General features: G+C 37.6%; 1 protein-coding gene across 2 annotated transcripts in view; it reads left to right on the top strand.

The window, feature by feature from the left end:
• Window positions 1-15,952, top strand: part of MANBA (mannosidase beta) — a 138,568-nt gene that overhangs the window by 41,314 nt on the left and 81,302 nt on the right. For both annotated transcript variants that reach the window (XM_017877083.1, XM_017877084.1), the window contains exon 5: window positions 7,846-7,969. In XM_017877083.1, coding sequence (XP_017732572.1) covers window positions 7,846-7,969 — 124 coding nt within the window. The remainder of the gene's footprint in view (window positions 1-7,845; window positions 7,970-15,952) is intronic.

Below are 15,952 nucleotides of genomic sequence, written 5' to 3' on the forward strand. Positions count from 1 at the left end.
CAAATTTTTTTTTAACATTTAAGTTTATCAAACTTTTCACCAGATTGTGAAAATGTATTAGTGATTCTTGTTTCTAGGAAGGCTTCTGTAGATATTAGTATATTTGATGATATGTTCTTGCATCTTACTGTCGGGTTCTCGTAAAATCTAACAAAAAGATAACAAAGTCCACAAAAGTAATTATTTTTCTTTGAGTCTGATTCCATTCTAGAGGACTTGGATCTATTTTACTACATGATTAAATTAATATTCTGTGTGACACTTGGTTTTTTAATGTTTATTTCATTTTATTTAATATTTAAAAAATTTAATTGTATAAACTATACATAAAATTTATCATTTTAATAATTTTTAAGTGTACAATTTAGTAGTGTTAAGTATATTTACATTGTTGAGTAACCATAGAACTTTCTCATCTTGCAAAACTGAAACTCTATACCCATTACCCATTATATTATATTATACCCATTATTGTTTGAACAGTAGCTCTCCATTTCCTTCTCCCCAGCCCCTGGCAACCACCCTTCTACTCTTTTCTTTTTTTTTTTTTTTTTGAGACTGGGTCGCACTCTGTCACCCAGGCTGGAGTACAGTGGTGCGATCACAACTCACTGCATTCTCCACCTCCTGGGCTCAAGCGATCCTCCCATCTAGGTCTCTTGAGTAGCTGGGACTACAGGTGAATGCCACCGTGCCCAGGTAATTTTTGTATTTGTTTTGTAGAGACAGGATTTTGCCGTGTTGACCAGGCTGGTCTTTAACTCTAAGGCTCAAGCAATCTGCCCACTTTGGCCTCCCAAAGTGCCGGGATTACAGGTGTGAGCCACCCTCTTTTCTATGTGTTTGATTCCTCTAGAAATCTTATATAAGTGGAATCATATAGTATTTGTCTTTTTGTGACTATTTCACTTAGCATAATTTCCTCATGATTCATCCATGTTGTAGCATGTGTCAGAATTTCTTTACTTTTTAAGGCTGAATAACATACCATTCTATGCATATACCACATTTTGTTTATCTGTTCATCCGTTGATGGACATGTAGGTTGCTTCCATCTTTTGGCTATCGTGAATAATGCTGCTATGAACATGGGTGTACAAATATCTCTACATGACCCTTCTTTCAGTTCTTTTGGTTATATTCCCAGAAATGGTGTGGTTAGATCATATGGTAATTCTATTTTTAATTTTTTGAAGGATTGAATTTATTTATTATTTATTTATTTGAGATGGAGTCTTGCTCTGTTGCCCAAGCTGGAGTGTAGTGGCGAGACCTCGGCTCACTGCAACCTCTGCCTCCTGTGTTAAAACAATTCTCTTGCCTCGGTCCCCTGAGTAGCTGGGATTCCAGGCATGCACCACCACACTTGGCTAATTTTTTTATTTTTAGTAGAGACGGAGTTTCGCCATGTTGGCCAGGCTGCTCTTGAACTTCTGACCTCAGGTAGTCCACCTGCCTTGGCCTCCCAAAGTGTTCGGATTACAGACGTGAGCCATGAAATTTAGTTTTAACAACAAATGTAGTGATTTGGCTCATTGTGAAGACACTAAACATATTTTCCCAATACTCTTTAGGCGAAACTGTTACATTAGCTAATATGTTCTGATTAAATTAAGTGGCTCTCTTTCAGCTGGATGGATTTACTATTAAATTATGTTTCCTTAATATAAGTACTAGGGTTAAAATTATACCTCCTCCTGTTTGATTCAACCTACCCAAACTTATGTCAATGATCCATTAACCATTTGTTCCAACTACTGTAATAACAGCCTTAGAATATTGCTTTGACAAGTAGTCAAGTATTCCATGGAATATTTGTATACTTATAATTCTGGATAAGATTTATCTTTTGATTCTTTTGCCTTTGGCTTCCAATGACACAGTGGTTTAAATGCTAGAGGTTGTACTTTTTACCTCTCCCTTTCCTTCCTTTATTTTCTTTTTGTTTTTTAAGATGGAGTCTTGCTCTGTCGCCCGGGCTGGAGTGCAGTGGCATGACCTCGACTCATTGCAACCTCTGCTTCCCAGGTTCAAATGATTCTCCTGCCTCAGCCTCCTGAATAGCTGGGATTACAGGCACCTGCCACCATGCCTGGATAATTTTTGTGTTTTTTTTAGTAGAGATGGGGTTTCACCATGTTGGCCAGGCTGGTCACAAACTCCTGACCTCAGGTGATCTACCCACCTTGGCCTCCCAAAGTGCTGGGATTACAGGTGTGAGCTACCGTGCTGGCTTCCCCTACCATTTTTAACCTTTATCAAAACTGAAACTAACCTGGATCCTAATGTGAAAAGTTACTTTTCAAGTCATTAATAAAGATAATATAAATGTTATACATATAGTCATATGCTATTTTCCCTCCACACTCTATTCAATTTGTGGTATTTAAAACATACTCTCAAGTTATCTAGATAGAACAAAACCCTTTGTCACTGACATCAGGAATCATACCCAGTTTTCTGCTATGACAATGTTTTGGAAACTAATCTTAGGGTAGACTTCCAGAACAATTGCAAGTTGCATCTAGGTATTTCTGACTACATTGACATGGTCCAGTGGGAAGACACCTGAGTTGGATACCAAATCAAGAGTCTTGGGTTTGAATTCTGGCTTTGTGAACATAGAATAACTTTAGGCATGCCCATCATTTGTACATGGAGCTAATCCCTGATATGAGGATATAGTGAAATAACAATGTAAGTGCACTTTGCATGTTGTATTGTGCTATATACAACCATTCAAAAAGTTGAGTGGTGATGTCTATTTTGGAGGCTTATTACTATAATTACAGGTAATGAACAAGATGCTCAGCTTAGCTTATTATGAAGTTAGTGAGGGTCTTTAATCTCTTAATCCTGTTATTTTCGTAAGCTGAGAATATACGTCACCTCAGGACCACTATTGTAGAAATTGACTGTAGAACATGTGTGTCTGAACAATATGAAATCTGATTGTAAAACATGTGTGTTTGAACAATATGAAATCAGTGCACCCTGAAAAAGAACAGAATAACAGCGATTTTCAGGGAACAAGGGAAGATAACCATAAGGTCTGACTGCCTTAGGGGTCAGGCAGAATAAAGCCGTATTTTTCTTCTTGCAGAAAGCCTATAAACGGATGTGTGAGTAGGAGCAATATTGCTGAATTCTTTTCCCAGCAAGGAGTAACCCTGGGGAAGGAATGCATTCCTGGGGGTAGGTCTATAGATGGTTGCTCTGGAGTGTCTGTCTTATGCAGTTGAGATAAGGACTGAAATATGCCCTGGTCTCCTGCAGTACCCTCAGGCTTACTAGGATTGGGAAATTCCAGCCTGGTAAATTCTAGTCAAACTGGTTCTCTGCTCTTGAACCCCGTTTCCTGTTAAGATGTTTATCAAGGCAGTGTGTGCACAGTGGGACATAGACCCTCATCAGTAATTCTAATTTTGCCTTACCTTGTGATCTTTATTGCCCTTTGAAGCATGTGATCTTTGTGACTTACTCCCTGTCTGTACACTCCCTCCCCTTTTAAAATCCCGAATAAAAATTTGCTGGTTTTGTGACTCAGGTCATCATCATGGTCCTACCAATATGTGATGTCATCCCTGGAGGCCCAACTGTAAAATTTCTCTCTTTGTACTCTTTCTTTTTATTTCTCAGACTGGCCGACACTTAGGGAAAAATAGAAAAGAACCTACATTGAAATATTGGAGGCTGGTTCCCCCGATACTTTCTTTCACCAGTTCTTTGACCCTCTGCTTTCCCTGTAGCAACCTAAGTCCCCTCTTGTCTCTGCTTTCTTTTCTGTCCAGCATGGATAATGGGACTCATCACTTCAGCTACCCTCTTACCAAGGTTTGATGCCATCTTTCTTGTTTTCCATTTACATCTCTGACCTTTCCTTGTAAGTCTCTTTATCCACATCCTTGTTCTCCTAAAAGTTATATTATAGGGCCTTTCTCCATTCTAGACTCTTTTCTCATTTTATACCCTCTCTAGGCTATCTCATTTTTCATTTCTTCCATAATAAAGCTATTTGCCATTGTCTTCCAATATTGTGTCTTCAGCCCAACTTTTCTTCAATTTCAGACTTTACATTCAGATGCTTATTTAGCATCATCCCTTGTCTGATTCACAGGGACCTAAAGCTCAGTATGCTCCACACTGCACTTGTGATCTAAATCCTTATCCCAGGGTTCTGTCTCTTGCTGAATGGAACACTATCTACAACAGGTATTCAAGCCAAAAACTCGAGTTTTTCTTGACACCTTTCTCTCCTTTTTCTTTCTTCAGTCAATTGCTTAGTCCTCTTGATGATGCAAATAGTACCTCTTCAATAGCTCTTCAGTCTGTTCACATTTCATTTCTGCTACTATCTCTTGAGTTCAGTCATACCTTGCATGAAATATTGCCCTGATTGCCTAACTGGCATCCCTGAAGCTTCACTTGCCTTCCTCTAGTTAATCATTCACAGAGCAGATAGAATGATCTTTTCAGAAAAAAATGATCACAGCACTGCTCTTCTTCAAACTCTTCAACAGCTTCTCATTGCCTTTAGGCCAATGTCCATGGGTCTTAGCTCTTTTAGCTCTGTCTGGCCCATGCTCACTTCTCCAGTCTTCTCCCTGCCTCTTCCCATTCTCCCTGCCTCTTCAGCTCCTGAAATGCATCATACTGTCCTGTACCTCCTGACCTTTGCACATGCTGTTCCTTCTGAAAGGAATGCTTCTGGGCTGGGGCAGTGAGTCATGACTCTAATCCTAGCACTTTGGGAGGCCAAGGCAAGTAGATCACTTGAGTTCAGGAGCTTAAGATCAGTGTGGACAACATGACAAAACCCCAACTCTAAGAAAAATACAAAAATTAGCCTGTAGTCCCAGCTACTCAGGAGGCTGAGTTGGGAGGAGCCTGGAGGTTGAGGCTGCAGTGAGCCAAGATCGCGCCACTGCACTACAGCCTGGGTGACAGTGAGACTCATCTCAAAAAAAAAAAAAAAAAAGCTTCTGCTTGCCTTTTGCCTGCTCACAGTGGATAAATGGTACTCACCCCTCAGGGCCATTTTTATCAGGAAAACTCATCTTGATACCTGTCCTCCTCAACCTCTGACTTTATGTCCCCTGCCTATTTCCATTGTAAAACTCATTATACTTGTAATTATTTATTCAGTGCCTGAATTTCATGCTTGACTGTGAGCACTATAAGCAGAAGAATTGTGTCTGTTGTGTATATTGAAGTACTCCCAGCCTGAAACATAGAAAGCACTTCATAAATACTTCTTGAAGAGGTCAGGAGTGATTTGTCGCCCTTAATGGGGAAAATAGTCTCCCTCATAAGATGTTGATTATTTTGCTGTCCTTCTTTTTCGTATCTCCAATGAAAAAATTACAAATAGATACTAAAATTCTCCCATAAATGTCCCCAAGATAGTTTTCATTCTGAATATGAGAATCTGGTGCTTAAGTGGTAAATTTAGACAGATGTGGATGCTATAATTTTAGTTCTTTGTTTTTCTCTATAGTAAAATCAAATTTATCTCTATCTTAGGTAAGTAAGTACAGAGCTAAGGAAATAATACCTAAATGACAAAGTCTGGCCAAATCTTCAGGTTCTGCTCTACAAATGACTCCATCTAGAAGGATTTTAGTATTTCCTCTGGTTCTTGTTACTTTTTTTCCCCCCATAAAATGTATGACCCAAACTTGTTCCTTTTTAAAAGCTGAACTCATAGCTTTACACATTTTAATTAACTGTTCTGAAAATGTTTTTTTCTTTTAAGAAGTAGAAATTAGAAAACATTCTGTGTGAAAGGAATTTATTTTACAGAATTATTTCTTATTTTTGAATTTGAACTCTGTAACTTAATGTGGAAGTTGAGTGTCATCAAGGGAGAGACACGTACCAAGGTCAAATAAGATTGGATAAAATATCTGCCTTGGCCACCTGTGTCAGGGGCTAAAGATCAAACTGATTGTTTTTGGGCTTCACGTTCAGAAACAAGGACTTCTGAATTCATACCTGAGGTTGGCAAGTTTAGCCAGAGCTTTTTAAAACCTATTTATAAAGTGTTTGTCTTTCAATATGTTTCCTCATTTTTTTTTTTTTTTTTTTTGAGACCGAGTTTTGCTCTTGTTGCCCAGACTGGAGTGCAGTGGCGCGATCTCAACTCACCATAACCTCCGCCTCTCAGGTTCAAGCGATTCTCCTGCCTGAGCCTCCTGAGTAGTTGGGATTACAGGCATGTGCCACCACACCCGATTAATTTTGTATTTTTAGTAGAGACAGGGTTTCTGCATGTTGGTCAGGCTGGTCTTGAACTCCCAACCTCAGATGATCCGCCCGCCTCGGCCTCCCAAAGTGTTGAGATTATAGGTGTGAGCCGCTGCGCCCGGTCTCCTCATTCTTTTTAATTATTACATGTAAGTACAATATTCTTTGTAGCCATTAGATTTAAATACAGTAGTTAGGTTCAGAGATATTATAGAGAAGTTTAAAGAGGTACTATTGAGTTGCTTCAATGTAGTATGCATTTGAAGAATATACATGTACAGCTCTTCATAGATTTTATGTTCTTAGAACATTTCTGCTAAATTTATCTGTTTCATATGTTATATGCAACATAGATATATTGGATATACTGGATATCTATTGTGATGTAACAAATTATGCCAAAATGTATCAGCTTAAAACAACATTTATTGATGAGAACACATGGACACATAGAGGAGAACAACACACACTGGGGCCTACCAGAAGGTGGAGAGTGGGAGGAGAGAGAAGATCAGGAAAAATAACTATTGGGTACTAGGCTTAATAGCTGGATGATGAAATAATCTCTATGACAAACCCCCATGACACAAGTTTACCTGTATAACAAACCTGCACTTGTAACCCTGAACTTAAAAGTTAGAAAATATGTGGACTATAGGTTTTCTGATTTCTAAAAAATAATAGTAAAGAAAACATTTATTATGGTAGCTTCTGTTAGTTAGGAATCTGAGTTGAGCGTGGCTTAGGTGGGTGCCTCTGGCTTCAGGTCTCTCATGAGGTTATAGTTAAGCTGTTAGCCACAACTGCAGTTGTCTCAAGGCTTGGCTCAAGTTGACTCAAGGCTGAAGAGTCTGTTACTGAGCTCACTTGTGGTTATTGGCAGACCTCAGATTGCTCATGTGGGTCTCTCCGCAGAGCTGCCCCATGACACAGAGGCTGGCTTCCCTCTTGGCCAAGAGAGGGCATGAGAGAGTACCCAAAATTTAAGGCTTAGTCTCTTACAACCTAATTAAGAAAATCACGTCATTTCTGCTATATGCTTTTGGTTATAAGTGTTTCACTAGGTCACTTCAAAGTGGGGATCATTGTGGGCCACCTCAGAGGCTGTGTATAGTGGCTGGGGGACACACACACAGTTTTGCACTAACTTGTGGTCCCCCAAATTCATATGTTGAAGTTCTAAACTCTGGTATCTCAGAATGTAATCATATTTGGAGAAGGTCTTTAAGGGGTGATTAAGATAAAATTAGGCAGTTAGGGTGGGCCATAGTCCAATACTAGTGTCCTTGTAAGAAGGGGACATTTGGACAATGGAGAGAGACACCAGGAATGCTTAGCACAGAAAAAGACAAAGTGAGGACACAGTGCAAACAGAGGAAAGAGACCTCAGGAGGAACCAAACCTGCTGCTAACTTGATCTTGGACTTCACTGTGAGAAAATAAATTTCCATTGTTTAAACCACTTAGTTTGTGATACTTTGTTATGGCTGCCATAGCAAACTTACATACACGTAAGTAACATTTTAAAGAAAATGTTTTCATAATGTTTAAATTTCATGGTAATCAGAATTTATCTTCTTTTTCCCCTTTAAATTGTAGGAGCAATGTTCCTTTAGTTGGGACTGGGGACCTTCCTTTCCTACCCAGGGAATCTGGAAAGATGTTAGAATTGAAGCCTATAATATTTGTCACCTGAACTACTTCACATTTTCCCCAATATATGGTAAGTTGAAAGACGTGTTTTTTTTTTCTTTTGGAATCTCCTTGTTATAAAATTGGGTTTATAATTGAAATACAGAGGTATGTTTCTCAGAGATTTAGAATTTTAAAACTTTGTTGTACAATCAATTTATAAAAGTAAAAAATAGGTACAAACTGATTTTACATGAAAATTGACAATATAAAGCAGGTATGTAGGTAGATATCTTTTAGCATATTTTACAGAAAAAGGAAAAAATAAAATGGAAGAGCAGCTCCAAGTTTTCCTGAGATAAGTATTCTTGCTTGAAAGGACTGGGCCTGCTGGCTGGTGCTCCTTTTTGCAGCCTCTGTAGTCACTTTTAGTGTCGAATTCTTGCTTTGCTCACATTGTTAGACTGACTTTCTGTCTCTGTACTTTTTCTTCATAACCGGGAGCACTACTCTGAGGGCCCTGACACAGGGCCCTGACACAGCAGCCTCGTGAAGAGTTAAAAATAAGCTGGAAGGTAAACAGGGCAAAAGAAAGATTTCTTTTATTTTTTATTTTTTATTTTCTGAGACAGAGTTTCACTCTTGTCGCCCAGGCTGGAGTGCAATGGCATGATCTTGGCTCACTGCAACCTCCACGTCCCGGGTTCAAGCAATTCTCCTGCCTCAGCCTCCTGAGTGGCTGTGATTACAGGCATGTGCCACCATGCCCAGCTAATTTTGTATTTTAGTAGAGACGGGGTTTTCCATGTTGGCCAGGCTGGTCTTGAACTCCTGACCTCAGGTGTTCTGCCTGCCTCAGCCTCCCAAAGTGCTGGTATTACAGATGTGAGCCACTGCACCTGGCCAAAAGAAATATTTCTAAGGTGAAAAATAGTACTTTTTTAGTTGAAGCAACTATTCAATATCAAGGAGCATTGAAACAGAACCTCAGAAATCTCGCGGATGTCAGTGGATAAGTTAAAAGCTGGTTAAATATTTGTTGCTTTCTTTGCTCAGCACTATGTTTATTTGATGTAGAAAAGAAATAGAGTAGGTACACTGATCCTTCATGTGTGGGGAGGGGAGATACAAACAATTGCCAAACAAAACAAATAACCTTCCAAGATAAGAGCCAGAAAATCAAAGATCAGTGAGGATATGAGAAGTTAGGGAAATGAAGGGTGAAGATGGAGGCAAGTGAGATCTTAAATGAGAGCATGCAATGCTCAGTGTAATCACATGGAGGCCTAACTAGATGAAATCAGTAAGAAAGAATGTGATGTGTCAGTACAAGACTTCTGTTATCTTGAGAGCCCTGGTGACCTTAGCTTGCTATTCAGTTAGCGAAATCTGTATTTTCTGAAGGCAGAAGATGAAAGCAAATGACAGGTGCTTCGATTTGAGGAGGTTATTTGGTGTTGTTGGTATTTTTAAATTTAAAAATGCATTAAAAGATCGAATTTAAGTCGCACGTGTAAATGTGGCTGTGCTTATAATTCTCTAGTTTAGTGCTTCCTAAATTATTCTTCTGAGGTGTAATCCAGCTAAAGATTTTCGCTACTAAAATCAAATAGTGGTTTAATTTCCCTTCATCCCATGTTACCACCCATACGTTTTCTCAGGTATAAGTAACAGAATCTGGTATAAGAAGTGGTCTGAGCCCAGCGCAGTGGCTCATGCCTGTAATTCCAGCACTTTGGGAGGCTAAAATGAGTGGATTCCCTGAGCCTAAGAGTTAGAGACTAGCCTGGGCAACATGGGAAAATCCTCTCTCTGACAAAAAATACAAAAAGTAGCCAGGCCTGGTCGCGTTCACCTGTAGTCCCAGCTACTCGAGAGGCTGAGGTGGGAGGATCGCTTGAGCTCAGGAGGTAGAGCTGCTGTGAGCTGTGATTGTACCACTGCACTCTAGCCTGGGTGATGGAGTGAGATGCTGTTTCAAAAAAAAAAAAAAGTGATCTGATTTAGCAAAAAGTTATTTATTTGTTTTGAAGCTTAATCAGTATTTTAGGTGGTCTGCAAAATGCATTATAAGCTCTAGGTACCCTGATGCCTGAAAAAATTTTGAATAATACTGCTCTAGTTTAATTTACAATTTTGAATATGAAACTAAACATTTCTTCCTGAGTTATTAGAGTTCACTTTATTAGTCACTGGTGACTGGGTGAATTTTATATAAATTAAATTAATTTAAATGATGCTTAAAATTCAATTTAGATTCAGTGTAAACAGTTCCTCCTCTCAACTACATTTGGGAAGGTTAAATATATTTTTAAATTGATACATAATATTTGTACATATTTATGGGGTATGTGTGATATTCCGTTACATGCATAGAATGTGTAATGATCAAGTCAGGGTATTTCAGGTATCTATCACCTCTAGTATTTATCATTTCTGTGTGTTGGGAACATTTCAAGTCCTCTCTTCTAGCTGTTTTGAAATATACAATACATGTTGTTAAGTATAGTCACACTATTACACTGTCAAACGTGATAACTTATTCCTTCTATTTAAATGCACGCTTGTACCCATTCATCAGCCTTTCTTCATTCCTCTCTGCCACTCATATACCCCTCCTATCCTCTGGTCTCTATTATTTCACGCTCTACCTCCATGAGATCAACATTTTTACCTCCGACGTGTGAGTGGCAAGCTGCAAAATTTGTCTTTCTGTGTCTGACTTTCACTTAACATAATGACCTCCTGTTCCATCCATGATGCTAAGACATGATTTTATTCTTTTTTATACATTCCTCTGTTGATGGACACTTAGGTTGATTCTATATCTTTGCTATTGTGAATAGTGCTGCAGTAAACATGGGGGTGCAGGTATCTTTTTGTTATATTGACTTCTTTTTCTATGGATAAATACCTATTAGTGGGATTATTGGATTGTATGGTAATGGTTCTACTATTAGTTTCTTGAGAAATATTGTATTTCCATTGTGGCTGTACTCACTCACATTCTGATTAACAGTGTATAAATGTTTCCTCTTCCCTGCATCCTCCCCAGCATCTATTATTTTTTATCTTTTCAGTAATAGTCATTCTAACTGGAGTAAGATAGTATTTGTGGTTTTGATTTACATTTCTCTGATGATTAGTGATGTTGACCATTTGTGCATATACCTGTTGGCCATTTGTATGTCTTCTTTAGAGAAATGTCTATTCATGTCCTTTGCCCACTTTTAAATGGGGTTATTTGCTTTTTCACTGTTCAGTTGAGTTCCTTGTGTATTCCAGATGTTAGTACCTTGTCAAATGGATAGTCTGCAAATATTTTCTCCCGTTCAACAAGTTGTCTCTACATTCTGTTGAATACTTTCTTTGCTGTGAAGAAGTTTTTAGTTTAATATAGTACTATTTGTCTATGTTTATGTTTGTTATCTTTGCTTTTGAGATCTTAGCTGTAAAATCTTTGTCTAGATCGATGTCTTGAAGTGCTTCTTATATGTTTTCTTCTAGTAGTTTTATTGTTTCAGGTCTCATGTTTAAGTCTTTAATCCATCTTGAGTTGATTTTTATTTATGGTGAGAGATAAGAGTCCAGTTTCATTTTGCATATGGATATCCAATTTTCCCAGCACCATTTGTTGAAGAGGATTGAAGAGGGTGTTCTTTCTTCAATGCATGTTCTCTGACCAAGGTGCCTTTGTGAAAAATCAGTTAGTTATAAATAAGTGGATTTATTTCTGGGGTTTAGACTCTGTTCCTTTGGTTTATGTGTCTGTTTTCAGGTAGTGTGATGTAATCTTTGACTCAGGATTGCTTTGGTTTTTTGAGCTCTTTTTTGGTTCCATATGAATTTTAGGATTGTTTTTTCTATTTCTGTGAAAAGTGACATTGGTGTTTTGATAGTGATTGATTGCATGGACTGTGTAGATTGCTTTGGGTAGTATGGTGGTCATTTGAATGATATTAATTCTTCCAACCCATGAGCATGGGATGTTTTTCGATTTGTTTGTGTGGCCTCTTCAGTTTATTTCATCAGACGTTTATAGTTTTCCTCGTACAGGTCTTTCACCTTTTTGGTTACATTTATTCCTAGGTATTTTATTTTTTGTAGCTATTGTAAATGAGATTGCCTTCTTGATTTCTTTCTCAGCTCGTTCATTATTGATGTGTAGAAACACTAATTTTTGTATGTTGACTTTGTATCCTACAAATTTGCTGAATTTATTTATCAGATCTAAGAGTTTTTTGATGAATCTTCCAACTTTTTATAGATATAAGAACATGTCATCTGCCAAGAGGAATAATTTTACTTCTTCTTTTCCAATTTGGATACCTTTTATGTTTTTCTCTTGCTTGATTGTCCTGGATAGGACTTCCAGCATTTTATTGGATAGGAGTGGTGAAAGTGGGCATCCTTTTCCCTTTCTAATTCTTAGAGGAAAGACTTTTAGCTCTTCCTCATTTGGTGTGATGTTAGCTCTGGGTTTTTATATATAGGCTTTATTATATTGAGGTATGCTCCTTCTATGACTAATTTGTTGATAGTTTTTATCGTGAAGGGATATTGAATTTTATTAAATGCTTTTTCTGCATCTATTGAGATGATCATATGTTTTCTGTCTTTCTGTTGATGTGAGGTATCACGTTTATTGATTTGTGCAAATGTAAGATCCTTGCATCCCTGGGATAAATTCCACTCGCTTATGGTGTATTATCTTTTTGATGTACTGTTGGAGTTGGTTTGCTAGGATTTTGTTGAGGATCTTTGGATCCATGCAAATCAGGGATATTGAGCTGTAGTTTTCTTTCTTTTCTTTCTTTCTTTCTTTTTTTTTTTTTGTTGCTGCCTCTCTGTGTGGTTTTGATATTAGCGTGATGCTGACCTCTAGAATTAGTTAGAGAGAATTATCTCCTCTTCAATTTTTGGAATAGTTTGCGTAGAGTTGGTATTAGTTCTTCGTTGTAACTTTGGTAAAATTTGGCAGTGAAGGCACCCAGTCCTGGATTTTTTTTCTGTTAAGATTTTATTACTGATTCAGTCTTGCTGCTTATTATTAGTCTGTTCAGGTTCACTATTTGCTTGTTTTCTTTCTTTCTTTCTTTCTCTCTCTCTCTCTCTCTCTCTCTCTCCTTTCTTTCTTTCTTTCTTTCTTTTCTTTCCTTTCTTCTTCCTTTCTTCTTTCTTTCGTTCGTTCGTTTTCTTTCTTTCTCTTTTCTTCTCCCCTTTCTTTCCTTTCTCCTCCCTTCCTCTCTTCCTCTCTTTCTTTCTTCTTTTTTTCCTTTCTCTTTCTTCCTTTTTTCCTTTCCTTTCCTTTTCCACCTTGCCTTGTCTTTACCTTTTTCCTCCCCTCCCTTCCCTTCCCTTCTCCTCTCCCTTCCTCCTTTTCCCTTCCCTCCCCTCCTCTCCCCTCCCCTTCCCTTCCCTTCCCTTGCCCTGCCTTCCAGACAGGGCCTTGCTATGTTGCTGAGGCTGGTTTCCAACTTCTGTTCTCAAGCAGTCCTCCTGCCTTGGCCTCTCAAACTGTTGGAATTATATAAGCCACTGTGCCTGGCCTCTATTTTTTTTTGTCAGTCAGTACTGGCAGGTTGTTTGTGTCCAGAAATTTACCTATTTCCTCTACGTTTTTCAGTTGATTAGTGTATAGTTGTTCATAATAGTCTCTGGTGTTTCTGTAGTATCAGTCGTAATGTATCCTTTCTCATTTCTGATTTTATTTATTTGGGTCTTCTCCTTAATTAGTCTAGATAGGGGTTTATCAATCTTGTTTTCAAAAATAAATTTTCATTTCATTGATCCTTTGCTTTTTTTTTTTTTTTTTTGTCTCTGTTTCATTGAGTTCTGCTCTGATCATTATTATCACTTTTCTTCTTCTAATTCTGGGTTGAGTTTGTTCTTGTTTTTCTAGTTCCTTGAGGAGTATTGTTAGGTTGTTTGTTTGAAATCTTTCTACTTTTTGGATGTAAGTATCTGTTGCTATAAACTTCCCTCTTAACACAGCTTTTGCTGTATTTTGGTATGTTGTACTTCAATCTTTATCTGTTTCAAGACATTTTTTTATTTCCTCCTTAATTTCTTTCTTGACCCAATTGTCATTTCAGAGCATGTTGTTTAATTTCCATGTGCTTGTACAGGTTTCAAAGTTCTTATTATTGATTTCTAGTTTTATTCCATTGTGGTATGAAAAGATACTTGATATTATTTTAATTTTTGAAAACTTGTTGAGTCATTTTTTGGCCTAACATATTATCTATCCTTGTTGCTATGTGCTAATGAGAAGAATGTGCATTTTGTAGCTATTGTATATTTTGTAAATGTGTATCAGGTTCATTTGGTCTAAAGTACAGTTTAAATACAATGTTTCTTTGTTAATTTTTTTGTCTAGATAATCTGTGTAATACTGAGTGAAGGATGTTGAAATCCCCCACTGTTATTGTATTGGAATCTATCTCTCTTTAGATTTAGTAATGTTTGCTTCATGAATCTGGGTGCTCCAAGTTGGGTGCAGATATATGTAGAATTATTATATTCTCTTGTGGAGTTGATCCTTTTATTATGATATAGTGACTCTTTTTTTTGTCTGTTTTTACTGTTTTTTGACTTAAACTTTGTTTTATTTGATGTAGATATAGCTATGCCTGCTCATTTTTTATTTCCATTTACATGGAATGTGTTTTTCCATTCCTTTACTTTCAGTTCATAGATGTCTTTAGGGGTGAGTTGAACTACTTGTAGACAGCATATAATTTCATCATGTTTTTGAAAAATCCCGTCAGCCAATTTATACCTTTTAAGCGGAAAGTTTAATTCATTTACGCTCAAGGTTATTATTGATATATGAGGGCTTATTTCTGTCATTTTATTAATTGATTTCTGGTTGTTTTGTATACCTTTTTTTTTCTTTTCATTATTATTATTATTATTTTTTTATGCCTTAAGTTCTAGGGTACATGTGCACAACGTGCAGGTTTGTTACATATGTATACATGTGCCTTGTTGGTGTGCTGCACCCATTACTCGTCATTTACATTACGTCTTAATGCTATCCCTCCCCGCCACCAACAATAGGACCCGGTGTGTGATGTTCCCCTTCCTGTGTCCAAGTGATCTCATTGTTCAATTCCCACCTATGAGTGAGAACATGTGGTATTTGGTTTTCTGTTCTTGCGATAGTTTACTGAGAATGATGGTTTCCAGCTGCATCAATGTCCCTACAAAGGACACAAACTCATCCTTTTTTTATGGCTGCATAGTATTCCATGGTGTATATGTGCCACATTTTCTTAATCCAATCTGTCACTGATGGACATTTGGGTTGATTCCAAGTCTTTGCTATTGTGAATAGTGCAGCAATAAACATACATGTGCATGTGTCTTTATAGCAGCATGACTTACAATCCTTTGGGTATATCCCCAGTAATGGGATGGCTGGCTCAAATGGTATTTCTAGTTCTAGATCCTTGAGGAATCACCACACTGTTTTCCACAATGGTTGAACTAGTTTACAGTCCCACCAACAGTGTAAAAGTGTTCCGATTTCTCCACATCCTCTCCAGCACCTGTTGTTTCCTGATTTTTTAATGATTGCCATTCTTACTGGTGTGAGATGGTATCTCATTGTGGTTTTGATTTGCATTTCTCTGATGGCAAGTGATGATGAGCATTTTTTCATATGTCTGCTGGCTGTATGAATGTCTTCTTTTGAGAAATGTCTGTTCATATCCTTTGCCCAGTTTTTGATGGGGTTGTTTTATTCTCGCAAAATTGATTGAGTTCTTTGTAGGTTCTGGATATTAGCCTTTTGTCAGATGAGTAGATTGCAAAAATTTTCTCCCATTCTGTAGGTTGCCTGTTCACTCTGATGGTAGTTTCCTTTGCTATGCAGAAGCTCTTTAGTTTAATAAGATCCCATTTGTCAATTTTGGCTTTTGTTGCCATTGCTTTTGGTGTTTTAGTCATGAAGTCCTTGCCCATGCCTATGTCCTGAATGGTATTACCTAAGTTTTCTGCTAGGGTTTTTATGGTTTTAGGTCTAACATTTAAGTCTCTAATCCATCTTGAATTAATTTTCGTATAAGGA

Source organism: Rhinopithecus bieti, unplaced genomic scaffold (genome assembly GCF_001698545.2).
Source record: "Rhinopithecus bieti isolate Rb0 unplaced genomic scaffold, ASM169854v2 scaffold_9690, whole genome shotgun sequence".
In the NCBI taxonomy this organism is placed as follows: domain Eukaryota; kingdom Metazoa; phylum Chordata; class Mammalia; order Primates; family Cercopithecidae; genus Rhinopithecus; species Rhinopithecus bieti.